This window comes from Panthera pardus, unplaced genomic scaffold (genome assembly GCF_024362965.1).
Source record: "Panthera pardus isolate Hobbes unplaced genomic scaffold, ASM2436296v1 HiC_scaffold_25, whole genome shotgun sequence".
Classification (NCBI taxonomy): domain Eukaryota; kingdom Metazoa; phylum Chordata; class Mammalia; order Carnivora; family Felidae; genus Panthera; species Panthera pardus.
Genome location: NW_026526821.1, coordinates 11,738,990 through 11,766,751, shown reverse-complemented (window position 1 = coordinate 11,766,751; position 27,762 = coordinate 11,738,990). Strand labels below are relative to the sequence as shown.

General features: G+C 54.0%; 1 protein-coding gene and 1 long non-coding RNA gene across 4 annotated transcripts; one reads left to right on the top strand and one right to left on the bottom strand.

Moving 5' to 3' along the window:
- Positions 1 to 372: 372 nt before the first annotated feature.
- On the top strand, positions 373 to 10,160 carry LOC109272287 (uncharacterized). Its single transcript, XR_002082386.2, has 3 exons — positions 373 to 733; positions 1,249 to 1,412; positions 9,451 to 10,160. It is a non-coding gene; the product is annotated as an uncharacterized LOC109272287 (long non-coding RNA).
- Positions 6,731 to 27,747, bottom strand: PEDS1 (plasmanylethanolamine desaturase 1). Of its 3 annotated transcripts, none has more exons than XM_019458160.2 (6): positions 27,511 to 27,740; positions 19,641 to 19,760; positions 12,963 to 13,054; positions 11,676 to 11,820; positions 10,160 to 10,372; positions 6,731 to 8,196 (listed from the first exon to the last, which is right to left on the bottom strand). In XM_019458160.2, exons 1-6 carry the CDS (start codon positions 27,632 to 27,634, stop codon positions 8,075 to 8,077), a joined length of 816 nt encoding a protein of 271 aa, XP_019313705.1. In that variant the 5' UTR covers positions 27,635 to 27,740; the 3' UTR covers positions 6,731 to 8,074. The 3 variants fall into 3 exon arrangements, with proteins under 3 accessions (XP_019313705.1, XP_019313706.1, XP_019313707.1); XM_019458161.2 differs by lacking the exon at positions 27,511 to 27,740 and adding an exon at positions 22,060 to 22,108; XM_019458162.2 differs by lacking the exons at positions 6,731 to 8,196; positions 10,160 to 10,372 and adding an exon at positions 10,434 to 10,794 and having other exon boundaries at positions 27,511 to 27,747.
- Positions 27,748 to 27,762: the final 15 nt, after the last annotated feature.

Below are 27,762 nucleotides of genomic sequence, written 5' to 3'. Positions count from 1 at the left end.
TCTTTAGCACAGAGGGAGGAGGGGACGCTAGCTGATATTTACCAAGCCGTCATTTCCAGTTTTTAATCCTTTCAGCAACTGGATGCGGCAAATTCTAGGGACATCCCCATTTTAGAGATGAGAAAACAGACTCAGAGCTGACAGGTGAAGGAGTGAGGATGAAAACGCAAGCCATTTATCCACGATGCTCCCAAACGTTTACTCGCATAGATTCCTTGGTTCTCTAGGGGAATTTCTGGCAAGCAAAATTCACAGTAGAGCAAATTCCGGTGCGGAACACCTTGCAGGAGGAATAGGTTAAACCTGACGGCCCGGAGCATGCTGGGTATTGTAGTTCAGCGGCGTCGCGGAGCCTGCCGGGAGTTGTGGTCCTCGGCGCTGAAGCTCCCTCCGAGAAGCTCCATCCCCTCTCTCGGAAGTCACAGCCAGTCCCCCGATCCGGATTCGGCGGGTGCCTGCGCCTCATCTCCGCCTTGCGCTGGAGCTGGTAGCTGTTTACAGGACAAGAGTCCTGTTTATCGGATTGTTGGGAAGATTAAAATGGTTAAAGAATTTAGAGAAGGCCTTGACACAGAGCGAGTGCCGTATAAGTATTAGCTATTATTTTTCTTATTAATCCTCAATGACCCTTGCAAAGAAGCTTTTATCATCTCTATTTGTCAGATAGGGAAACAGGCTCAGAAGCGTAGGAATGCTTTCCCAGGACCCCACAACAAGGAAGGAATAAAATCAGGTTTGGAATTCAGTTCTCTGAACCCTGGGGCACCTGCCGTTTCCTCCGGGGAGCTTGGGAGATTTGGGGGAAAGCGTGGGCGGGGTTGCATTTTTTACCAGTTGCAGCCTGGCGGCCTTGAGGAGATTGAATGGGGCGGCAGCAAGGTTGGAGGCGGGGAGCCAGAGAGGGGGTGTGTTGGACACCGTTGACTGCGTTCAGTCACCATGTCCTTCCGTGCCCACATAGCTGGTTTTGTTTAGGAGGCTGAAGGTCCGGTTCCAGGTGTGAATCCAAGCTAATCACTGGCACAGCCATTTCCTTTTGCCAGTGATTGGTCCCAGGGTGCGCGGGTCACCTAGTTCTTTCCCACCAATGAGTTGAGGAGGGGACGTGTTTGCAAAGTTTCCCTCCCTTAAGAATAACTGAGGAGAAAGCTTCTTTTTGTCCCTTTTCCTCCTTCCTATAAAAGGAGGTTTTTTTGATGGTTGGGGCTGTGGCAATCAAGAGGCCACAAAGTCTGTGGTACATTACAGGTGTACAGAGAAAGAAGGTGCTGGCACAGGAAGATGGCAAGAGCTAGGACCTCGGATGATGTGGTTGGGCTGCTGAAGGAATCCCGGGGCTGTCTACCTACAGGTTTCTTAAGATTTCGTAAGATGTGAGATCAGTGTCTTTATTGCTGAAGCTGCTCTTAGAGGTAGGTTTTCGCTATTTACAGTCAAAAGCATACCTGGTAGGTACAGGAGGCTGCACAGTGCTCCAGTGAAGAGACACATGTGGCCTGTTCCCCAGTGTTCGGTCAAACACTATTCTCAACAAGGTGGGAAAACATCTGGGCAGTTTGGGAATCTGTGTGATGTGAAAGGCATGAGTAGTATATTCAAAATGTAAAAAATGCAGCATACTTGCTGAAGCCTACAGTATTATTTTTTAGAACAATATATTTTTTATTTTTTAATTTTTTTAACGTTTTGTTTATTTTTGAGACAGGGAGAGACAGCATGAACAGGGGAGGGTCAGAGAGAGGGAGACACAGAATCTGAAACAGGCTCCAGGCTCTGAGCCGTCAGCACAGAGCCCGACACGGGGCTCGAACTCATGGACCATGAGACCATGACCTGAGCCGAAGTTGGCCACTTAACCGACTGAGCCACCCAGGCGCCCCTAGAACAATATATTTTTAAAATGTCTATTTATTTTTGAGAGAGAGAGTGCGCACAAGCAGGGGAGGAGCAGAGAGAGAGAACACACACAGGATCCCAAACAGGCTCCAGGCTCTGAGCAGGCAGCACAGAAACACACAAACTGTGAGATCACGACCTGAGCCGAAGTCAGATGCCTAACTGACTGCACCACCCAGGTGCCCCCCCGAGCAATACTTTTCAAAACGCTAATGTGCACACAAATCACTAGGAGTCTTGTTAAAATGCAGATTCTGATTCTGTATGTGTGTTTGGGGGTGGGGGTTGTGCTGAAATGCTGCATTTCTAACAAGCCCCTAGGGGATGCGCAGACGGCACTTGGAGTAGCCAGCTTATAGATAACATTATATAATTTTATGATCCTATTTCCAATTTATAGTTAAGAAAAAACTCCCCAACCTCCCGCTACAGCTTTTATAATACAAGCTACAGAATGTAAAGCTGACAAATTGTTACAGGAAGGATCGTGGGCACCCAGAAGACAGAGAGTAGAATGCCTGGGGAGGGGGTCTGAGATTGAGTGGGTGCGGGAAACACACTTGCCAATGACATTTCATGGCACATACATGGAATGATGTCCCTCTGGGGTGTGTCTGAAGCATAACATGAAAATGTTTTATTTAACATTTGATGAAGTTGCTGAAGTATGTAAAACCCAAAAGGGATGGGAGTGGGTGGATGGGGGATGTTACAATTTATCTACTCACTCCTCTCCATGGACATCTGAGTTGTTTGCATTGGCTGCTTCTTATACAGTTCATTTCTGTAATGTCTGAATTTTGTATCATGTTACTTTTGTGGTCAGGGAAAAATAAACAAGAACCAGAGGTCTGGGGCGGTGGGGTGGGTAGGACCAATGGGTGAGTTTCCCTACATTATAAAGAGCCCTTGCAACTCATTGTGGAAAGAAAAAGATAAACAGTCCAAAAGAAAAGATGTTAATCATCGCCAACATTTATGCAGCATTTACTACGTTCCAGGAACATAGTATTTTGCATATATTAATTCATCTAAGCTTCACAGCTACCTTATAAGGTAGGTACCGTTGTTATCTCTTCTTACAGATGAGGAAACAGGCACAGAGAGGTTTAGTAACTTGGCCAAAGTTACAAGCTTGTAAGTGGCAGAGCTTGGATTTGAACCCCAAGCTCTTAACCACTACTGCCCTGCCTCCCAAGAAAAATAGGAAAAGGACATGTACAGAGTAAGGAAATGAGGTAAGATACCCGCGGTCATTCAACATACTATATTTCAATGATTCTGAGATGCACATTATTACATTCACACGTCTGTGGAATCAGGATGCATCTTACAATCAATGATCTCTTGGATTCAATGAAAGAGAGTAAGAGAAATGCAAATTAAAACCACCTATCAGATTGGCAAAGAACAAAACACTTGATAACACACTGTGTTGGCAAGGGTGTGGGGAAACTGGCACTCTCAAAAGTTGTGAGTTTAGATGGGCAATTGGAAAGCAATTTGGCCTGAACTATCCAAATGTAACACAGACACCTGGGGCCCAACCATTCGGTTCCTAGGAATTAACCCCTCAGGGGTCTGCTGGCCCCGATGAGCAAAGACTCAGGTTCTCCCCTGCACATAACAGCAGTCATGTATTACCCAAGACTGGAAACAACCTCAACGTGCAACAAAAGGTGAGTTAAAACATGAAAGTCCAATATGAAGTTGGAATGCTACACAGCTGTCAAAAAGAGGAAGGAAGTATTGATCTAACATTGTCTCCCAAATACGCTAAGTGAAAAAAGGTAAGGTGCCGAACTGTGTGTATAATATTCTACTGATCGTGTGAAAGCAGGGGCCGGGCACGCCTCTCTGCCTGTTCAAGGGATTTGCGAGGGACTTGTTGAAGTATGGCTTCTGGGGAGGGAAACTGAGGGCTTGGAAAAACATGAGTGGGAACACGTTACTCTTCACTCTAGGCCAGGAGTTGGTAGATTTTTTTTTTTTTTTTTTTTTTTGGTAAGGGGCCACATAAGTAAATATTTTAGGTTTTGAGGGCCATTTGGCTCTCAACTTTGCTGCTGTATTAGGCAATGTGCAAATGAATGGGTGTGGCTGCGTGCCAGTAAAACTTTACAGCCACACTGAAATTTGAACTTGATGTGTTAGGAAATATTCTTTTTTGCCCCCCAGCCACTTAAAAAAAATGCTCCTGGGGCCATAGAATAACAAGTGGGCCAGCTTTGGCTCACAGGTGGCCATCAGTGGACCCCTGCTCTAGATCCTTCTGTTTGATTCTTAGTCTTTACCTTATGCATGCATTACCTATTAAAAAATAGTTTAAAGGGTAGCTTGAAATTTTTTAGGTTTATCAAAAGGGGGCCGGGGTAAAGTTGGGGACAGGTGCCCCTCGAAGATCCCCTGGAAGAAGCAGCCAGCAGAGAGGGGGATCCGTTCGCCCTGCGTTGCTACCTGCCCCACTCCGCCACCAGATAGCAGCACAAATCCACCTAAAGGCAGGCCATCCCGCACCAGCTGGGAAGCTGAGGGCAGAAGTCAGCCCATACACCTGTTTTATTTTGCCTACTGTATATATTTTTTTAATATGTATTTTTGAGAGAGACAGAGACAGAGTGCAAGTGGGCGAGGGGCAGAGGGAGAGGGAGACCCAGAATCAGAAGCAGGCTCCAGGCTCTGAGATGTCAGTACAGAGCCTGATGCGGGGCTTGAACTCACCAGCCATGAGATCGTGACCTGAGCTGAGGTTGAGGGCTTAACCAGCTGAGCCACCCTGGCGCCCTTGTCTACTGTATGTTTAAAAAATGGAGCCAACATCTTTACAAATCTGGATTTCTGGCTCCTCTTTAAGCGGCTGATGTGAGCAGCAGCTGCTCTCTGGGCCTGATGTCTCCAGGGCATCCCAGCCCTCTGTGTCAGCTGCTCTTTCTTATCCTGCTCTGTTGCTATTTTCTCAACGCATTTCTCACTTGCCACCTGCCTCCTCACTTCCATCCCTCCACTGGGGCTACAGGCAGGTGTGAAAGCACAGGGGCTCTGGGTCAGATCAGGGCTCGGATTCCAGCCCTGCCACCTGCTAGCTATGTGACCGTGGGCCTGTTACATGACCCCAGGGCCTCAGTTTCCTTATCTGCAAATGGGGCTAAGTGTCTTCACCTCTCAGATCCGATGTATGGAGCTCTCTGCGGTCTGGCATGTGGTTAAGTGTTCAGCAGATATGAGCATTTCCCCCTGCCCAGCCCTCACAGGTACTTGTTTGCAACACCCATATCTCACAAATGACCCAACACAATCAGACCGGACACTCCTTCTGGTTCTGAAGGTGTTTTCCCAGTCCCTGGGATTCAGGAGCAGCAAGACAAGTCTGTGTGTGAGGCCTGGCTCTGCCTTGGCACCTGTGCCGTCTTGGGCAAGCCAGTTCACCTCTCTGGACTTCGGCTGTACTTTTGCTGCGCCAGGGTAATTAACACAGGTTGGTAGGCCTGGACAGTCTCCCCACCGGGGCTTGTGAACAGGAAACCAACTCTTGCAGCCCCAAGGCTGCTTATCTGACCCCTCCAGAGTTTGGCTGGCTGCCCCATCCACTGTAGACCTCCTTTGATGACACCTTCCCTTTTCTTTTGGGAACCATCTCCCTCCTCTCATCCTGTGGCTTGGGAAGTGTTGTTCCCATCCCTGCAATTCCCGGTGAACCTGTTTCAAACCTGGCCAATCAGAACCACGAACAACCACAAGACACAATCTGTCCCAGTGGGAGCCTGGCCTGGGCTTCTGCTGCGGCCACTGGGCGGGGAAACTTTTCCACTGAGATTGCAGAGCTGGTCCAATCTCAAGTCTCAACTCAAGAGAAAAACGGAAGTAGATTGACCAAGGTCTGGTGAATCATGTGAAGCCTTGGGTCCTGCCAAACCTTAAGTCAGTTATTAACTCAACTTTTCAGTTATTATAGGAGTTAATAAAAATGATTTTAGCTATTTTTACTTAAGCTATTTTGTCATTAATGAATTGAACTCTAATTCCCCTTCCTTTTGGGATCCCCTCGGACAGTCACAAATCAAGTCTAGTGGTGGGCATACTTTCAGGGCAAAGCTTTATCTGGGGCGCCTGGGTGGCTCAGCTGGTCAAGCGTCCAACTTCGGCTCAGGTCATGATCTCACGGCGGGGTTTCGAGCCCCGCGTTGGGCTCTGTGCTGACGGCTCGGAGCCTGGAGCCCGCTTCAGATTCTGTGTCTCTGTCTCTCTCTGCCCCTCTCCTACACATGCTCTCTCTCTCTCATAAATAAACATTAAAAAAAAGCTTTATCTGTGACCACTCTGAAGACTATTTTACAATTTCTGTGTCCCTAACATCTTTTTTTCTGCTAATATTGCAGAAACTATGAAGCTCAGGCTACATATTGATTGTAATGTTCACTACTGAGTCTCAGTGCCTAGCACATGGGAGGTGCCTTGTAATTCCTTGTTCAATGAGTAACTGAACAAGATATTTATCTGAAACGTCCGGTGTCTCCCAACTTCCTCAGCTTGTGAGGCTCCATATAACAAGTCCTGATTTTTCCAACCCTATCTTCCACTTTCCCCTTGTTCACTCCAGTCCAGTCCCACTGTTTCCTAAAAACCTCAAACTTGTTCCTGCCTCGGGGCCTTTGCACTTTCTGTCCAGTCTGCCACCTCTTCCCCTAGTTGGCTCAATCTTCTACAGGTTTCAGGCCAGATGTCACTTCCTCAGACCCTCCCTGACCAATGCTGCCGAAGCAGCCCCACCCTGCTTTTCCAATGTGATTCAGTATTGTTTGATTTTCTTTACAAATCACCATCTGAATGTACATACGCATTTATTTATGTTTATTGTCTCTCAGGAGGTCAACTCCACCAGGGTAAGTCCTTGTCTGTTTGTTCAGTGCTGTGTCCCAGGGTCCAGGTCAGAGCCTGGCACACACCAGGCCAATAACATTTGCTGAAGGAATTCACTAATAGGGCTCAGCCTTCATTACTCGATCATCATGACTTCCTGCAAGGCCATCCTCACCCAATCATGGGTCCCTCCAAACGTGTTTGGAGCACATGGCAACATTAATTCACTGTGTCAGGTGAAAAAACTCCCATTCTGAGCCCAAGGTTGGGGGAAGGGAGCTGGGAATGGGGTAGAGGTGGGGTCTTACTCTCCAGGATCCTTAACCACCCCCCCACCAGCCAACCAGGAAATACGAGGCAGCCGAGGTTAAGTAGACTCTTGCTGCTTTGTTATAAATATATTATGTACATCCAAAACGTGACATTAAAATATTACTCCGTGTTACAGAAAAGATATTAAGGCTTTCTATTATTTACATTAAACAAGCAAGCACCTTTAAAAAAAAAAAAAAAAACCAAAACAAAACAGCCCAATTCTTCCTTCTCTGACATTCCCCTAGCCAGAGGGGACACCGTGTCCCCTTCCAAATGACCAAGACCCGTTGCAGGGGCTGCACTCTGTGAAGACATCCTCTGATTAGAAGTATCAGCTCTGGCTGGAATCACGTGGGCAGGTGGGGGACGGGCAGGGGAGAAGGGGTTCCAGACTTGGGCAGGGGATTCCTGCCTCTTCTGGCCGGCTGCCCTCAGACCCTTGCTGCACTTTGCCATTCTTGGGTGGACAGGCTAGGCTGAAGGTGGTGCCTGGGGCTGTCCACCCACCCAGGTCTTCGGGGTCAGTCCACAGGGCCATGGCAGGGCAAATGCTCCGGGGACACTTAGGTGTGCCTGGGGGCTCCTAGACCACTGGGGACAAACGAGAGACAGATAAGACGACTCAGTGGCCCCAACGCCAGCCACGCTGAAGGGCTGCCCAGTGGGGGGGGGGGGGGGTGCTGTAGGAGCGCAGGGAGTGGGTGAGCTTCTCCTCTACCCAAGGAATGGCTGGCAGGGCGGGGCTCCTTTTTCTGCAGAGTCAGGCTTGGAGACAGCAGCTCAGGTGGCTGGGGAGGGGCCAAGGAGAGAAAATGAAAAAAAGGAAATGAAAAATCAGTGGCTCAAGTATTCTGTGTCACGAGGGGTGGGCTGGGGGTGCCCGGGCCCAGCCCAGGAGGCGTCCTCTCCATCTGGAGGGGCCAGCACGAGGAGGCTGGAATTTGGCAGATGGCTTCGGTTTAGGGGGCTAGGGAGGGTTGGCAACAAGGTGGCAGGCTCGGAGTAGTTATTTGATCTTCTGGGCCCATTTCATGTCATCGGCCCGAGGCTTCTCGCCGGTCAGGCCCTGGATGAGGTCTTCTAGGCGTCTCCAGAAGCCTATCTTCTCCAGAGGGTAGTTGAGCCAGCCTGCAGGGGGGAAACAGGGCACCAGGGCGTTGAATGGGAGAGCAGCAGTTGAGGAGACGGAGCAAAGTTGGCTTTGCCTGGGGCAGGAGCAACAGGGAGTGAGTCTGTAGAGGGCAGGGGACAAGGGCTGACCAAGGGGATGGGGACCTCCCACCAGTGGGCTTAGGGCTGCTCAGACATGCCTTTGTCCCCTCACTCGTTCACTCTCTTACCGAGTGCTTACTATATGCCAGGCACAGTGGCAGCATTTCTTATCACTGGGCTCCACTGCCACTTCTTCCAGGAAGCCTTCCTTGACCACATCACCCTCTTCTGTTTCTTTATATCCTTTATGATAACCTGTAGCCACTTCCCTGTCTTGTGTTGGTTTTTCTCCCCAACTCCCGACCACAGCATCTGCTCCAAAGAGCAGAACTCTGTTCTCCCTCTGTTGATCCTGAGTGTCTCGGATGGTGACTGGCACAAAGGTGTTCAGTAAATATTACTTCCCATCTTATTTCATCTGTATGATAGCCTCCTACCCAAACAGTAGATACTCCCATTTTCCACATGAGAAGACGGGCTCAGAGAGGAGTCTCCCCGTTAGCGAGTGGCCAAACCAGGCCCGATCCTAGGCTTGGCTGAGCAGTTCACTGACCTCGGCAGCCTCAATTCCACCCCCTCCCCCTGCTCTCAAAGAACATGACCTTAAGACGTACGAAGAATATTTTCTGTGGTTCTCAGTTCTGTCTCCAGAAAGACAACGCACCGCTCTCCCCGCAGAGACCAGTAGCTGTGACTTATCGAGTACTTATTATGTGCCAAGCACTTCACATCTGCCACAGCGCCCTTCACGCCCTGGCCCCGTGACAGTCCTATGTAAGGTGGCGGCTGCAGCCCCATGCTGTGCGTGAGAACAAAGCACATCCAGGGAGGCTTGCTTCCTAAAGATTCACACGGAAGAGTGGAGAGCTGATCGTAAGCTGTAGCCTGACTCGCCTTCAAGGTGCTGACAGCACCTCAGACACCCTTAATCTTGAAAGATGCCCGCTGACCCCAGAAAACCTGCTCAACTCACCTCACTTCTTTGGTACTGGTCCTGTAACTACTGATGGCAGGTGGGTTTCCTTCCTGTTCCTTGGTCTCACCAGGCGTGTTCCCGCCTCAGGGTCTTTGTACTTCCTACTCCCTTTGCCTGAACTGTTCTGTCATTATTTAGCTGCAGGGCCCTCCCACGCTTTTTTTTGTTTTTTTTCTTTTTTTTTCTTCTTCCAGATTTCTGACCGCCTACTATGAACAGCTACACTCCGGCCTCCCTACTCCCTCTCTGCCCTTCACCCTGCTTCGTTTTCGCCAGGGCACGCCTCACGACCGGGCATTTGTCATCTCCCCTGCCCCGTGCCCCCAGTGCCCTTTGCTCCAGCCACACTGACCTCCTCGCTGTTCCTCAAACCAAGCAGGCCTGTGTGTTCCTCCTTCGGGGACTTCACACCCTCTGTTCTTCCTCCAGATCTGCGTTATTTTCTCCCTCAGCTCAACTGTCTCCTCGGTGCACTGACCACCTTATTTAAAGGGTAAAGTCCCCCATTTCCTTCTCCTCACCTACCAGCAGTGAGCATGGTTAAATGGAATGTCCCCGACTAGAACGTGAATACCATAGAGACAGGGATTTTTGCCTGTTTGTTTCAGTGCTGGAGCCTCAGCCCAGCACGGCGCTTGGCACATAGTAGGTGCTCAACAAATATCTGCTGGATGGATGGACGGCTGAAATCACGACTCTAGGAGGTGGGAGTGGGGGAGGCGGTCTCTCTCGTGCTGCTGCGTCCTCAGCACCTACGCTTGGCACATGAATCTAAGAGCATGTTCCTGCAGGGCAAGGATGATATGACCTCCTCCTGTGACCTCTGCCCTCCTAACCCTGAGGATAGAGGCAGAGCTGGGGTGGGGGCAGGGCAGCCTCTTGCACGCCACGCTGGAGCCGCACCTGTGGTGATGCAGAAGTAGGTCTCGTGGGGTGACACGTGGTGGATGCGATGGTGTTTGCGTGGCAGGATCACGTGCCAGTCCTGCAGGAGGGTGACCCAGCGTGGCAGCCCGAAGTACGTGTGCGACCACTTGTGGATCTGGTTGGTGAACGTGCCGAAGATGGTCAGGCAGAAGACGAAGCACTCCCAGGGGTACAGGTGCTCCAGCGCTTCTGCGGGGGGGGGGGGACAGGGTGTCGAGGCTGTCACGGGGGCAGGGCCACCACCAGCCTGGCCCTGGCTCCTCGCCCCTGGGCAGCTCCCTGGCCTCCTTCCACCCTCCCCCATGGTCTCAGGCAAGTTCAGACTCCCCTCTGGGCCTCAGGCTTCTCTTCTGCTCAGTGGGCAGATCGTGCAGGAAGCACAAGAAATAGTTACGGGTGTGGGCTCCGGAGTCAGGCAGAGCTGGGTTCAGGTCCGTGCTCTGACATTTCTTGGCTACATGAGCTTGGGCCAGCGATTCTGCCTCTTTGAGTCTCAACTTCATCGTCACTAACACGGCAATAAGTCTTTGTCCAGGTTCCCAAAGGCAGAGCCTGAGACAAGGGTTCACGGGGCGGGGGGGGAGGAGGGTATCTTCTGTTCGGAAAATCATCTGAGGGAGTGGGGAAAGCAGGGGGTGAGCTACACAATGATGGGTTTGGGGGAGTCTTGTCTCAGCCTGATCCTGGGGGCAGCTCTGGAGGGTTAATGGCTCCACAGAGTTGGTCCCACCCAGAGGTGGGAGGGCTGGTCTTCTGTCGGCTTTTCCCGTCACTTTACGTTTGGCTTTAGGCTTATCCCAAGAGGAGACGTAGGACCCGCCCTGGCGGTTCCCAGAAGGGACAGCTGGGAGCCGTTAGCAGCCGCCGCTCGTGGCAACTGGGGGATGGGTGCACACGTGGGGAGGATCTGAGCGGGCACCATGGCACCACACCACAGACACCCACACCTCTACCCACCAAGGGGCTGCTCCAAGGACCAGCGACGTATCAAGTTGTTAGGACAAGATGCGGCCTGGCGGGAGTATTCAACCTCCCCTCCCCCGCCTTCTGCCCACCTGGCAGATGATGTAACTGAGGCTCTGACAGGTGAAATGACTTGCTTTGGGACAGGTTCCCTCCTTAAAATACGGCAAAGATCAGAACTCAGAACTTCCTGAGTTCACTGCCCATGTTGGCCCTACTCAGCCAGGGCAGCCAAGCCAGAAGCCCTGAGGGCCAGGCAGGTAATGCAGGTGAGCAAGCTGGTCCAGGTGTAGGACAGCAGGGAGGAGTGTGGACTGTGTAAAGGGGGCGGCCGCAGCTCAGCTCCTTCCCAGTGAAGCCAGAGGGGAACGAGGGCCCAGGATGGCCGGACTGGATTGTTCAAGAGAAGCTGGAAGCACAGATTTTTATGTCAAATGTGCCAATTTTACAGGATGATAACTGCAAGTTTTTTAAGGTAGTGAGGGGACCGTGTCCCCACAGCCCCCTGGCAGCTGGCAGGCACACTCACCCGGGCTCTGGGTGCGGAACTTGTAGGCCATGTTCAGCAGAGGCAGCAGTGTCACCAGGCAGTTGTCCCCATTGGTCTCGATGAAGTCGTGTCGCGTGATGGCTGTGGGGTCGATGTGATGCTCGCGGAAGGGTCGGATAAAAGCCTGGGGTGGAGGTGAGGGTGGGAGAGGGGATACGTCCGACCGGTCAGCCTGTGGTGGCCGGCCTCTCTCCACCACTTGCTGCGCATGCTGGCCTCGGGCTTACCTCCTTGCCTTCAGGATGCCAGAACGCTCCCCCACCATACTGCTACAGAGCCCCCCCAACCTTCAGGGTCCTGCTCTAAGCTGCTCTAGCAGAAGGCAGTCAAAATGACTAGGTGGGGACCGCGGCACGGTACTGCCCCACTCTGGGCCTCAGTCTCCCCAGCAGGGGTGTGAGGGGAGTTGGAGACCACCTCCACCCTTCTTCCCCACTCTAATACAGTTGAGGACACCCCTCACAGTGGCAGGCAGACCCCTCTGTTTCTTCCCAGTGTCCAAGCCCCTCTTTCTGGTAACAGCCTCCCCTTCTTCCTCTTCTGTCGGTACATACTGTTCCGATGGGGCCGAACTAGTTAAAGGTGAGCACGTGACCCTGGCCTGGCCAATCAGAGCATCCCGGCTTGTCTGCCACGGTGACAGGGATGGGCACATGACCTGAGCTGGGCCAATGGGAGCGTGCTATGGGACTTTGGTTGCAACTGTGGGAAAGGAGAGTTCTCTTTCCACTGAGGGGGCCGAGCTGGAAGGATGTAGGGAAAGCCTATGTGACAGGGAAGCCAACAGAGAGGAAAGTAGGGACAGACACAGAGAGAGACGGAGTCATTAGAGCATGGTCTGTCTTGGGTCTACTCTTGAAATCTTGAAATCTACTCTTGAAATTTTCGGGTATGCGAACCAGTACCTTTGTGTGGTTAAGGCTGTGTGTATTGGACACCCCAAACAGTGTGGCACAAGGTAGAAGTTCAACTACAACGAATGGTGAGGTGCAACAGGGCTGGCAAAGGAGAATGAGCCGTGGTCCCCAAATTCAAGGGGTTCAAAGCTCTCTATCCCATGCTTGATGCTTTTGCTTCCAGAAAATTCCAGAAATCCCAGGATTTCTAGTCTGTTCTGGTCCTCGAGGAGACGCAGGGGGTCAGGCTGGAATGATGGCTTCTGCCTTTCCAACAGGGAAACGGGAAGCTCGGAGAGGAAGGGGGCTCACCCCGCATCAGACAGCCCAACCTGCTTCTGCAGGAGACGGGCTGGGTCAAGATACTCACCTTCCCCACGATGGGCAGCTCCACGGAGCCCCAAGTGTCAGCTCCCCAGTGCACCAAGCCAGACAAGAAGTCAGCAATGAGAGCGCCTGCAACTGTGGACAAGAGGTGGGTGAGGTAGGGGACCAGACAGGCGACAGTCCTGCCCACCCTTTGCCCCAAATCAGGGAGTCCCGCATTCATTCACTTGCTTGCTTGCTCACTCACTCGTTACGGGGGGTGGTATCTCTTCTCTACTTGGGATGTTTTCCTCCCTGTGAATGGAGTCTCAGGTAGAGCACTCCTGTCCCTTTACTTGCTCTGCCCAGGGATATGTGGGGGCTCATATGTTTGGGGAGTCTGGAGGGAATCAAGGGGGCAGGCACAGATCAGCTAGACTTTTCCCTATCAGGAGCTGACTGGGCCCTTCTCTCTGACCCCCAATCACACCACAGAGGGAGCCCCACTCTGCTCCAGTGCTGCCAGTGAATAGATGGAAATGTGCTTTTGGGGTCTGTCGTCAGAATCCCCTCAGGTGCAGGCAGTAGCCATGCCTTCCTCCCCAACCTAGCTTGTATCACAATAAATGTGATAATTTGGCCTCTGGCAGCCTTTTCCTTGTTCTCAATGTGTTCAGAACTGGACTGGGTTCCTGCAAAGACCCCAACACCATCCACTTGCTTGAAGGTTCGGTATAACATAGGGGTTAAGAGCTGTTAGATCAGGAAATCCCAGCTGTCTCTCACTAGCTGTGTGACGTTGGGCATGATACTCAACCTCTCTGTGCCCCAGTTTCCTTTAGATAGATGGGAATGACGATTACAAAAAACAGTGGCTGCCATTTATTGAGCACCCTCAGTGCCAGACAAGCGCTTTACGTGTTTGATCTCAGTGGATTCTCACAATCCGGCTGAAGCTGGTACCCTCCCTATTCCCCCTTTGCAGCGGTGGAAACAGAGTCCTGGAGAACAGAAGTTTAACTGGACCGAGGTCACAAAGAGGGCAAGTGGCAGAGCTGGGCTCTTAACCTGCCTTGAGGTCCCAATCTAACACAGCAGGATGCACAACCACTCCTGCACACAGGGAAACTGAGGCAGAGTGGCTGACTGCTTGGGCGAGGTAACATCCCAGTGCTGCCCCCCATCACTCTCCCTGCTCGCTGCATCTCAACCCTACTGGCGTACTTACGCCCTTTCCCTTGCACCCCTCACACGCCTCTGGGTCTCTCTCTGCATTTACTGTTCCCTCCGCCTGGAACATTCTTTCCCAGGGCATAACACAGTTCCCTCCTTCACTCCCTCCAGGTCTTTGTTCAAACATCCGTTGAGTGTTTGACATTATAACCACCCCCATCTTCCAGCATTTCCTATTTCCCGTCTCCTTCCCAGTCCCTGGCACTTATTAGGGGTTCAGTAAATACTCCCTGAGTTAATCAGTATAAAGCTGTTAGGAGTCAGGCTGCTGTGAACATTCATACCCAAACCTGGAGGCGGACATATGCCATCATTTCTTCACGAAAATGCCAGCTATTTATTTATTTATTTTTACTCAACACTTACTGAGCACTTATAGGTACCAGGCCCTGTGCCAGCACCTTAAATGTTTTATCTCTTTTAATCCCTAAACTGTACCAAGGCCGGTTCTAAGCCGGTTACACATCTTACCTCCTCAATCATCCTAAGCATTTAATCCTTACAGATGAAAAGAATGATAATAATAAAAACAATATTAGAAAAACAATGTTTGTGACAGTGGTTAACATTTATGGAGTGCATCCTTTATGCCAGGCACTATGTCAAAGGTGTTAGACATGCATTATTGGAACATAGAACTCTTCATACTTTAAGTATGGGCTGTGCCCAGGGACTTTCTTCCAGGGAGGATACGGTGGGGAAGCGGGAGGAGAGTAACTTCAGAGTGGGGAAACCTGACACTCCGCGGGCCAGGTGGTCAAGGTCAAGTACATGCCCTGGCTATGTGATGGAAATGGTGCTTTGCCTCTCAGCTCCTCCTCCCAGAAACATACAACGTGGTCTAAGAAAAGCATGAGACAAATTCCCGTAGCGAGGCATCCTGTGAAACATCAGGGCTCGGGGCGCCTGGGGGGCTCCGTCGGCTGAGCGTCCGACTTCGGCTCAGGTCATGATCTTGCGGTTCGTGAGTTCGAGCCCCGCGTCGGGCTCTGTGCTGGCAGCTCAGAGCCTGGAGCCTGCTTCGGATTCTGTCTCCCTCTCTCTCTGCCCCTCCCCTGCTCACACTCTTTCTGTCTCTCTCTCAAAAATAAACATTAAAAAAAAAATTTTAAAAAGAAATATCAGGGCTCCTCAAAACTGTCAAGGTCCCCCAAAACAAGGAAAGTCTGAGACACTGTCATAGCCACAGGGAGCCTAAAGGAACCCGATAACTAATGTGAGTGGTATCCTCGAAAGGACCCTGGCACAGGAGAAGGACATTAGGTAGAAACTAAGGAAATCTGAATAAACCATGGTCTTTAATTTGTAATAATGTATCCATATTGGTATGTTGATTGTAACAAATGTATGACACTAATGTAAAATATAAGATGTTAACAACAGGGGGAACTGGGTGCATGGAGCCTACCGGAACTCTCTATACTCTTTTTTGTTCTAGTAAATAAAGTCTATTTCTGAAAAACTGCATCATCTTATTTCACGTCCATAGTTTTGGGCCCCAACACATCCCGACTCTCCAGAGGAGAGTCCAGAGGAGGAATGAGACTCAGAGGGTAACGACAGTCAGGGCTGCTGACCGGCGGCCAGGGACTACTGTGAGGGCCATTCACAATGATGCTGTGTTCACGTCCAGGTCTGGGAAATGGGAACATTAATAACAGCACTTAACTTTACTTAAGTGCAATCGATTAATAAGCTGGGCTAATACGTGTCAAGTGAGGCCCTGGGACATGGTAGGCGCTCCCAAACGTAGCTATAGTTAGTAGTTTAGGTGTTACCACCCTCTCCAGGCCTCAGTCTTATCATCTGTCAAATGACCTGGCCTTTTCAGGCTGCAGAGCAGGGAGGGATGTGTGCTTTGGACAGATGTCAGGAACGATTTCTTGGCGAGAAGAAACAACTTGCTCCTTGGGCTCTGTGACCCCCAGGCCTCTGCGAGTGGGGGTTTCTAGAGCAGTGACTCTGGGCCTCCAGGCCTGCTGCCTCAGGGGGCTTTAGTGGAGACAGGAGAGGCAAGCACACAGAGCTTCTCTGTCCTGGCGCAGGGGCAGTGGCTACAGCTGGCTCATCGTGAGGGTAGCTTTGGCCTGGTTAGCACCCCATGGTACCACAGGGTACAGGACAGGCGATGAGTCATCCCAGGCTACCCTGACTCACCGGGTGACCTTGGGATAGTCCTTGGGTCCCTTGGGGCCTTCACCTCGCCACAGATTACCCAGCTGTGACTTCTTAGCTGCTGCCCACCTCAAGGCCTGGTGTGGAGACCGCGAGGGTGGACCAAAGCGATCCTGCTGAAATCCCGGCTCTACCATGGTTCGGCACAGACTCCTCACCTGACCTGAGGCCGTGGGCCCTCCGACCTCATCACCAGTCTTTGCACTTCCCGGGCTCCCTTGCCCGGAACACCCTCCCCGCTCTGTCTGCCAGAAAACTCTTACTCAGCTCCTCAAGGGCCAACTCATGGGCGCCCACACTTTTCCTCCATTTTCCCCGGGTGCCACTAACAGCTCAAGGCTCCCAGGGCCGTTCGTTTGTTCGCTCTTTCATTCACGACAACGCTGTCCCTGTCAAGGTCACTAACGACCTCCATGTGGCCAGATCCGGTGGTCCCCTCGCTGCCCCGTCCTGCTGGCTCTGCTCAGCGGCTGCTCTCAGTTGAGCCTCAAGTCTTCTGGAGACACTCTCCCCTCCCGGCCTCTGCAGCCCCTCTGGCCGCCCCGGCTGGCTCTTCCTCCTCCCCCCGGCATGGAAGCACTGGGGGCTCTCCGCCAGCCTCTGGGCTTCACACACCTCTTCTACCGCGAGGTCTCCCAGATTTCTATCTGTAGCCGCCTTCCTGGACTCCAGACTCGGATTTCCAACTTCCTGCTCGGCACCTTGCCCTGGCTCTCAGGCAGACGGCTCGAGCATCTCGTCTCAAGCCGCCTCTTCGGGCCTCTGCCAATGGAAGCCCCATCCCTTCCATCAAAGCCCGTGGGTCGCCACTCACGGCCAGCGTGACAGGATGCTCTGGCCGCTCGCCTCGCGCAGCTCACTCGGAACTTGAGGATCTTGCACCACCGCCGCTGCCCTCACCGGGTGTGGGCCAGCGTCCCCGCCCCCATCCATCCTGCCTGCAGCCCCAGCTGATGTCAGCTCCCTACGGGACACTCCCCAGCGGCTCCGCAAGGCCTGCAGAATTAAACCCCAAGTCCAGACCAAGGCACTGCGCAATCTGCACCCTGCCTCTCTCAGCAGCCAGCAACCACCTTTCCTTTGACCAATTTTCCCGAGCCACGCTGGCCTCCCGCCTGTTCCCTGGGCGCATCCCAGCCTCTGGGACTTTGCACCTGCTGTTCCCTGCCGCCCCTCCCCAAGATATCTGCCTGGCCTCCTCCCTCATCTCCTTCAGGTCTGCATGCGGATGTCATTTTTCCAGAAAGGCCTTCCCTGACCTCTCAACTCTTCCCTGGCTATTCTCTTATCTCGGTTTTGCTTCCCAGCATTGCATCACCTGTCTGTGTTTATCAACTGGGCACCTTTTCATGTTTCCGCCTTCCCTGGTTTCCAGGGCCTGCCAGGGGCACCAGGCTTCTGGAGAGATAGTGCTGGGCTAGAGGCGGGCTCTGCGGACTGGCACGGTGCCTCGCCTCCTGCACGTTAACACACAAATCAGGGTGGCTACTTAAATCAATTAGGGACTGTGCAAACACCGCTATCAGGAGATGGTCTGTTCTCATCAGCTCAGAGGCCAAGGCGTGGGATGGGGGAGCTGGTGTCACATTCGGTGACCGGACGGCCAGAGCGCTCCCGAGCCAGGGCCTGGAGGCTCTGATCCCAACCAGGGGAGGAAGGTGGTGACGGCCTGGGACGCCCATCCTCCTGCCTCACACAACACAGACGTGGGCTCAGACACACTCTCCTCCCAGTGCTAACCGGAGGCCCTACGGGCCCTGCTGGGGGAGTCTGTGGCTCTAGAGCTGGGCACGTCTGGATGTGTGATCCCGGACTCTGCTGGGCCAGCCGGCAAGTGGCCCGGCCTCTCAGGGGACGGCGGTCCCAACCTCCGCACTGGCTTGACACCGAGAGTCGAAAGTACTCCACGTGCAGCGTGGTGCATAGTGGACACTTGGGAAGGAATCCGTGGCTAAAGAGACCACGGTGGTCTGAGCCCTCGCGAGTGGTTATGTCGGGTGGGGTCTCCTTCCCACCTCTGTTCAGTCGCTGGCCCCTCAGCAGCTACACACCTGTGTGAGGCCCTCACAACAGCCCGAGGAGGCAGGTGCCACAAGCAGCCTCGACTTACGGGTGTGGGAACAAGGCTCGGAGGTGCAACAACCCTAGCCCCAAGGCAACACAGCCACAAGGCCGTAGAGCTGGGACTTGAACCCAGAGCCTGCATGCAGCCACCCCCAGAGGGGGCATCAGGGCTCACGCCGGCCACATTCCTGCCCCTGAATGTAGGGCTCTGAGGCAGAGAGGCTGCAGGTGCACGGTCCCTCTCACCCCTGGGTAAGGGGGGGCGGGTGTGGCTCCTGAGGCGGGGCCCAGGCTCCCCAGCACCGGAAGGGTTAACTCCCTCTCCCCCAGCTGGCCCGCCCCCGCCACGTGCCCACCCCAACGCAGACCCAGATGGCCCAATTAGCCAGCCTGAGCACTATTGGCTTAGGCGGCCAGAGTGCTTTTAATGAGATTGTGGGAGCTGAACACGCAGGGAGGGCTGGGCGGACGGACCAAGGGCACGGCCGCCCCCCTCAGCCTGGGAGCCCGGGGCAGGGGAGGGGATGAGCGCCTGAGTTCAAGGGCAGAGGGGAGGCCGGTGCGCAGGCAGGAAGGAAGGGAGTCAGCTCAGGACCTGGGAGTGGAGACGGTGAACGGAGAGCTCTATTGTGCTTCTGGCTTGAGGTGTGATGCCGGACGGGCCCTTCTCTGAGCCTCAGTTTGCTCATGTGGAAAATGACAACAAGTGTAGCATCCACCTCCCAGGCTGTGGATGGGGCAGGACTGACCAATGGGAAACACTCAGCATGTGCTATAAGTTACAGCCTGCCCATTCATTCATCTCCTGATGCCATAAATATTTATCAAGTTACCTACCATGTGCCAGGCCTCGCACTTGGGGCTGGGGACCCAACAGTGAGCACACAAGAATCGCTACTTTCAGGGAGCGAGATTTGAATGAAGGGAGACAGATACTAAACAAATAAATGTATTGGACAACACAGTGTGCTGAGGTGACGGTGTATGGCAGGGCTGTTACTTTTGAGGGATAATCAGGGAGAGCCTCCCCGAGGAGGTGACCTGTGAGACCTGGACGAGGAAGTGAACCAGGTAGGTGTCTGTAGGAAGAGAGTTCCAGGCAGAGGAACAGCATGTGCAAAGGCCCTGAGGTACGAGTGTGTCCAACAGTGCACGTGCACACCCAAGCACACACAGCCACACACGATTACACATGTATGCGAGCTGCCATCAGAGTGGGTCCCTGACTCCTGGGGAAACTGAGGCCGGCGGCGGGGCAATCGGTACTCACTGACACCCAGCATGACGAGGGGCGTGTGCTCCCAGCGGGCCAGCAGCAGAAGGTGGACCAAGTTGTGGGCAATGAGGCTGAAGCACAAGATCACACAGCACCACTCCTGGAAGCGCTTGCCTGCAGGGAGAGGAGGCCAGAGGTGAGTGTGGGGCGGGTGGGGGAGGCCGAGGGATCGAGGACCAAAGCCAGGCAGAGCTGAACCCTGTAGGAGCTCTTCAGAGCTCAGGGAGTCTACGGTGCCAACCACAGGCTGAACTTAGGGACTGCCCCGAAGAACGGGCCCCAGCCCATCCATTTCACAGATGATGTCACTGAAGGCCAGAGTAGGGGGAGAGTCTGCCCAAGGTACAGGCCTGTGAAGCCTGCCTTGAAGGGCCAATTCTTTGGCAGACAGGACCAGAACTTGTCTCCGGGCCCTGGTGGGCTCTCCCCGGAGGCCCCAGAGGGAGCTTTAATGAGCTTTTTCAAACTGACATCATGGCATCACCTATCCCCTTTTACAGGTAATAACCAGCGGCTTTTAATCCCAGAGGATCAGATCCTGCCCGACTGCCATCCAGCAAGGCTCCAATGAGTCAGGAATTTAGGAGAAATGGGCCTTGGTTACCACGTGCAGGGCTCCTGCCAGGAGCAGGGGGTCTGGGAGCACAACACAGGAAAGAGGAGGTGCTCCCAAGCCCTCCAGCCACCAGGCAGGTGACGCGGAGCAGTAAGGTGGGCTGGGTGGGGGCCGTGCGATACTGGCTGCCCATGGATCCTCTGTCAAGTGTGGGCGTGGGGGGTGGTCGCTAACGGCCTGACCACTGCCAGGTGGGAGTGTGGGCCCAGGACGCCTGAACTTCTAACACCCAAGGGACGCCAGGAATCAGAAGCGGTGCGTGAACTCTTTTTAAACTTCCTGCCGCGTGTTTTTAAAAGGCACGTGAGCTCAGGCAAGCTGATTCACTCACTGCAGCTCCGTCTGAGGTGTCTGAACAGTCCAACACCGGAGGGATCAGCCAAATTAACTTGGTCCACGGCATCTCTGCAGCCAGAAAATAAGTCTGGGCGGCTGTCTACATGTGGACAGGGAAGATGTCCAGGGCCTACTGGTAAGCGCAAAAAAGCAGCCATTTATGTGTGAAAAGAAAAGAAAAAAACTGTCTAGTCAAGACTGGCTTCCACTTATTCCTCTCGGAACTTAACATTCGTGAATGTGCTCCTCCACCAAAAATCTTTTCTTGTAATTGTAAATTAAAGTAAAAAATAAATGAATAAAAGGAAACGAAAACATCGCGTGGGTGACACAGAATGTGTTGCAGGTCCCCTGGGGATATTATTTTCCCAGGCAGCTGGTCCCAAGGGCATGGAAGCTCCTTAACGACAATAATTTTCTTATCATTAGTGTTTAACATCTACCGAGCAGTTGCTATATGCCAGGTACCTGCTGAGGTGATGCCGTTTTGCAGATGAGAGATCTGAGGGTCAGAGTGGCCCCGAGAAGTAGCAGAGGCCACAAAGCTAGTCAGTTACAGACTCGGATCCTATGGCCAGGCAGGCCCCTGTGAGTGGTCAACAACTGAAGGGGGCCATGGCAGATAGAGAGGCTTCCTCCTGTGTCTGCTCTCCTCACCTGGAGCGACTCTGGCAATGCTCCTGCAGATCTCAACCTAGAACCTCCACCTCCAGGAGGCTATCCATGATGCTTCCTCTGACTCTCGGACTCCTCCAACATGGGGCCCATCCTGAGGGGCTGTCACTGCCCGAATGACGTCCCTCTTCCCCTACCCACGTGTGAATTCAGGAGGCCCAGGGCCATGTCTGGCTTGCTCACCAGGGCCCTGGCACACAGTTGGCACTCAATAAATGCCCGTGAAATAAACAAATTCCTATACGTCATCTTAGAGGACAACTGCCAGACTTTGTCTCTGGGTGCTCGTCACCAAAGCACCTTCCACTGCTCCTGTTAGGCATTCCATTCTCCCTCAGAGAGAGAGAGGGGCCTTACCCAGGATGTACCACACACAGCACACTGTGCCCTGGGCCAAAATCAGAACAGCTGCCCTCCCCTTGCCCCGTGAAAAGACCGAGGGTCAGAGGGGAGAAGGAACACGCCCAGGGTTGCATCCTCTCGGCCCCCACTTGTACAGATGAGGACACTCAAGTCCAGAGAGGGCAGGACCCCAGTGGTAGTCACACAGCAGCAGAAGTGGGCCCAGAACCCCTCGCATTCCACTTCTTCGTCAGGGACTGTTCCCCGTGGGCCCCATGACCCTGTTGCCCCAGCAGCCCCTACCTGGGGTCACTGTCATCTGGCCCAGCTGGCCCTTCCCCTTTCTGGTTCCTGTTTGCGGCCAGGGCCTGGGACTCAGAAGCAGAAGTCCGGAGGGGCATGTGGAAGGGGTAAGGAGAAGATGATTCTTCAATGCCGACCCACCTGCCTGACCCCCAGCCTGCAGGGACAGCAACATGATCAAATAACAGTAACGGTGGCTGATACGCACTGAGGCCTAGCACAGCTGGGGTGGTCAGGTGTGGCCCACATCAGGGATGTTGCAGGGAGCAGCTCCCTCCAGCATACTCAGCTCTCAGTTCAGAAAAAAAAAATTAGCTACATTAAAAAAATAAATCATATGAAACTCCTAATTTCCTGCTTCCCTTGAGAACACAAGGCTCTGGGAGCCACAGGCCTGAGCAGCAGCGGCTGCTCCCGTCAGATGGGGCAGGGGTTCCTGGTTCAGCCCAGTCTCCTTCCCTCCCTGTGGCCTCACATTGGGTGGCTTCCTGCAGTCACCTGCATCGAGCCTGAGACAGTCTCTCTCTCGTTCAAGTCTCAGTCCTTCCAGGAAGGAACTATGTGATTTCAGTTCCCAGACGAGGAAACTGAGGCTCAGTGGGTGAAAATGAGGAGCTGGGTTTGGATCCTGAGCTTGTCAACGGGACATGTTAGCTTGGATGTTCTAAAGACAGCCCAGCTCTCTTCCCATGCCTTCGAGAACGTCCCTGAAGTCTGAATATTTTCCCTTCTAGACCCCATCTATCTTTGGCTTCTGGGATCTGGATCCTTCGCAGACCAAGTGCTTCAACTTTGATTCATAAGAAGTACATCTATCATAAAAGCAGTCTTCACTGAGCACCTACTATGTGCCAGGTACAATGTCAGCATGAGCTCAGCCAGCCCTTCCCATACACTGTGGGCTGGGGACCACTTGCCCTGTCTTTCACAGGGAGAAACTAGGCCTGAGTGATGAAACGACTTTTCCAAAGTCACAGCATGGACCGTCAGCCTGGCAGGGCCTATAGGGTCAGGTGGTCTAAGTGGTGTCACTTTACAGATGGGCAGACTGAGGCCCAGGGAGAGAAGGGCTCTGCTCAGGACATGAGAGCTTGGGCCACCTCTGGCAGAGAGCTGGGCCTTGTTTTCCTGGGCCAGCCTCTGGCCTGGCCAGGGTCCATGATCTGGGCTGAGTTACGGCAGTGAATGCTTGTTGGCCTGGGGAGGAGACTGGGCCTATGTGTGGTGGCTGTAGGGCTTGGAGGGGCAGGGGAGGCCAGGCGCCAGGCCTCGGCCATCTTTGCTTTCCTGGGGGCAGGCCACGGCAGCTACGGGCTTGGCATCGGGCCCGACTCTTGTAGTTTCAGTCAGAGAAGCCCTGAATAATCTGCACTTCTGATGCCCCTTGGCCTCAGGGAGGTGAGGTTGGACCTCACAGGAGATAGAAGGCAGGGAGGGACCAGAGAGAGGCAGAGGAAGAGGGACAGAGAGACAGAGACGAGACCGAAGACGAATCAGAGACACAGAGAAATGACAGAGAGAAACAGAGTCACGGAGAGATTATGGGAAGACAAAGAGAAAAAAAGAGAAAGAACATGGCCAGAGGGGAGAGACAAACAAATAGAAAAAGAACAAGACAGAGGAAAACAGAGACAAAGCTCAGCCCAGGGTGGCAGGGACCAGGCCTGGCCAGGGAAAGGGCCCCAGGTCTCTGGCTTCAGTCAGGCCCACGTGGGGGGACTGACTCTTTCCCCCGACCCTAAGCTAAGAGACCCTTGTGTCCCCCAGGGCCAGAGGCACCTGTACTTAGCCAGGGTGGCTTGAACGGCTGGCTCCAGTGACCCCTCAGGATCAACCTCTGGAGCCCGGGGCACCTGAGAAGTGGCACACATATAGGCAGGTTTCAGCTGGCACCTGCCGGGAAGCTGGACACCTGCCTTACCTGCGGGCTTGCCCACGAGGCCTGCGAGCCCACCAGGTCCTTCACAAATCCCAGCACAGGGCAGGCTGCTGCCGTAAAACCCAAACCCGGAGTGCTGGGGGCTCCTGGGAAACGCAGGCCCGGGCCTCAGCTCCCTGGCCAGACCCTCGGGGCCCACGGGGTACGGCTGAGGCTGCCTCCCTCCTTGGCCCCTGCTGCTCCCACCACCCAATGCCGCCTCGATTAGACTACTCACAGCTCCCCGCGGACACTAGGCCCACTCTCTCTGCCAGCGGCCCCGCACGCATGCTGTTCCACTGACCTGGAACATTGGTCCCCCTCCTGCACACCCACCCCGGGGCTGGCTCACTCCCACAGTGAAGATTAAGAACACGGAACCTAGAACACCCCCCTTCTTCCACCAGTGTTCTGGTTCTGCTGCTAACGGGCTATGGGACTCCGGGCAAGTCCCTACTCTTTGCTAAGCCTCCGGAAATGTCTTCAAGTGGGACAGGGTATCCCTGAAGTGACAGCACTTCAGGCAAATCAAACAAGCCGTCCCCGGGCTTGCTGACCTGGCCCTCTGCTAGGGGCAAATGCAAGCCTAATCCCAAGCAGGACAAGCATTAGGAAGAACACCTTTAGGGGGTGGGCGATGAGGAGGTGATGGGGTCCTCGGTTTCCTCCCCTGAAAAATGGGGTCAGTACTGAGGGTGTGCCCCAGACGGTTGTAGTAAGTGTGAAATGAGCATGTGAAGAAAATGTCCAGCACAGCCAGTGCTCAAGAATGTCAGCTATGTCAACTGCCTTCCCATGGCTGCCGACTGTCACAGTACCAATCCACTTCTGGCCCCAGGAATCTCAAGAATTCAGTCCTGGAACCCAGAAGCTTCTCCTACACTCCCCTTGCTCATTTTGCTCCAGCCCATGGGACTCCTACCATGCAGTCCCACAAACACGCCAGGAGTGCTCCCACCTCAGGGCCTTTGCACTTGCTGTGTCCCTGATCTGGACCATCCTTCCTCAAATATCTTCAGGTCTCTGTTCAAGTATTACTCACTCAGGTGAAGTCTTAACTGCTCCCTCTCTGAAATGTTATTGCCCCCAATATTTCACTTCCCCCTTTCCTGCTCTATATTTGCTCCATAATGTTTGCCACCACTGGGCAAGTGGGCTATTTTCCTTATTTACTGGGTTTAGTAAAATGCCACCTTTTTTTTCCCGGTCTTGTTCACTGCTTTGCCCCTGGGGCCTAGAACAGGGACTGGGACAAAGACGCTCCCTATGTGTTGAGGCTGGTCCCTCATTTTGTAAGTCAGGTCCAGAGACGTCAAGGTACTTCCCCCAAGCCACGCAGGAAAGGGACAGGGAGGTGGAGGCCTACGAAATTTGGAGAAACCAGTCTGATCAGTCTCTCACTCCTCTGCTCCTCACTGCCTGGCTTCCTCCCCGCTCCAGGTCAGGAGGAGATAAGGCCTTGACTGAAAGGTTTGGGGCACCAGGAGGCTGCCTGCAACGTCAGATCCCTCCGGGGCTGTTCTTCAGAGGGTGAAGGGCATTTGGGGAAATCAGACCCAGACAAAGATGCAATCATGGTGGAATGGAGAAACGGCAGTCCCTTGGGGAAGCTCAGGATGCCTGGGTATGATTTGGTTGAAAGTGGGTAGGGTTTCCTCAGGTGGGGAGAGCTGGACACCAAAGGAGGAGGCCTTTAAATCCTTACCCTCGATTCTCACGTGGTGAGTCTGAGGGCCAGAGAGGAGAGACAGCTGAGTCCGAGACTCACAGGAAAGGCCAGACTACTGGGTTAGCAATAGGGAGTGCCCACTGCAAGCCAGGTGCTGCTCAAAGTTTGATCTCAGGGAGCCTGGGTGGCTCAGTCGGTTGAGCGTCTGACTTCAGCTCGGGTCATGATCTCACAGTTCCTGCGTTTGAGCCCTGCGTCGGGCTCTGTGCTGACAGTGCAGAGCCTGTCTGGGCTTCTCTCTCTCTCCCTCTCCCCAACCTGTTCTCTCTCTCTCAAAATAAATAAATAAACTTAAAAAAACCCAAACAGCAGGTGGATGATCTCATTTTGTCTTCCCCCAAACACCAAGGGGCAGATAAATTTTACTTTGTATCTGTTTTTTAGAGGTGAGGAAACTGAGGCTCAGAGAGAGAAAGTGGCTTGGTCCAGGTCACACAGCTAAAGAAGCAGCCAGGATGCCACGTCCGGTCTGTCCCAGGACGTACAGGCGGTCTCAAGTCCATCGGCCAGGTGCTCTGGGAACAGGCTAAAGAAACCGCGGCATCATGGACCAGGTGCCCAAGTCAGGTTCCACAAAATCACTCCCAGAGCATGTAACTGCAAGTCTAGAGAGGCCTCTGTGACCTAGGACTCAACAAGAAAGCCAACGGCCCAAGGTCACACAGCCAGTGATGGCAGAGCTGGTATGCAAACCCAGGCCAGTCAGGGGAGGAAGCCAAAGGTGGCAGTGGACCCGTGCCCACGCCAGGCAAGGGCTGTGCGTGGTGGCTGTCCCCTGGCAAAAGGAAAGATGTCAGAATGTTTGACAAACAAAGCTTGGTGTGATGGCGACATTCAGGCGGAGGGGCCTCCTGAGGCTCCTGGTCACCTGACTCTGGAGTTGATGGCACTTCCTTAACCCCTGGGGACAGAGTGCCCAGGCAATGAGATTCCCCGGGCTCTTCTGGAAGTCCGAGAAGGGTGGGGGAGCTGGTGCTCACTGGAGCATTTAAGTGGCAGGCACAGTAGGAAGGAGCCAGGGACCTTGGTCTGAGGGCTGAACGGGGGCAAGGGTCTGGAAACTGTGGTCTGGTTTGGGGAAAGGGAGGGCTCCAGCCCCAAGGCCTAAAGGGAAGGGGCTAATATATGCAATGGAAAAGGAGCAAGGGCTGGACTTGGGGCTTGCGTAGGGGAGGGGCTGAAACTGGAAGATTTGCCATGCCCTCACCACCTGGGATTCTGGAATACAGGCGAGGGCTGAGGCCCCTCTCTGCGGGAGGTGGGGGGGGGGGGGAGCGGGGTGGTCTGTGGCCACAGAAGCTATAACTAGAACAGAGATTGGGGGAAGGGCGGCTAGGGGATGCTAGGAAGCCTGGACCCCATGCGCTGAGGTTTCAGAGCAGAGAGGCTGATGTGCCCAGATTTTGGGGGGGGGGGGGGGGGGTGAGGTCACTGTTTGCAGCCCAGGGCCCTGGCTGGGGCACAACTAGGGCCCTAGTGTGTGCATTCCGGATCTAGGGAACGTGTAATGGGATGTGACTTTTAGGAGGCCGGGGGCAGTGCATGCAGCTGAAGGGCTGCGTCCGGCTTGGACAGGGTCCTGGAATGGGGGTCCTTACTGAGTCTTGGGGCGCTCTTTGCAGCCTCGGGTGCTCTGAGGCTAGGATCCGGATCGAGGGGTGCGATGGGAGCTCTGTATGCGGCCCGGGGAGCTGATGTGGCAGTTCCTTGATATAGGCACTGTACGTTCATCTAGAAAGCCCCGTGGCTGGGGCTGTGGCTTGATCTTGGAAGGGGCGCTGGGGTGGGGTCCCCGGACTTGGGGGCGCTATTTGCAAGTTTAGAAGCAGAGGCTGGAGTTCTGCATCGGGGCCTGAGGCTGGGGTTCCCATCTAGGGAACCCGGGATCGCTGTCCGTAGCCCGGGCTAGTGACTGCAGGCCCGGAGGGGGGCCCGGAGGTCCTACCTGGAGAGTAGAGCGCGGCCAGTTCGCGGGCCCCGGCGTGCTGCGCGCCCCAGCGCCGGCAATACGCCGCCTCGTCCTCATCGAGCTCCGGCTGCTGACCGGGCCCGTCCTCGGCGCCCGCCATGGCCACTCGCCCGGCCCGCCCGGTGCGCTCAGCTAGCGGCGGCGGCGGCGGCAGGGCCGCGGAACCGCGGCGAGATCACGCCGCCCAATGACCGCCCAGCGCCGGGCGCGGCGGCGGCGCCGGCGGGG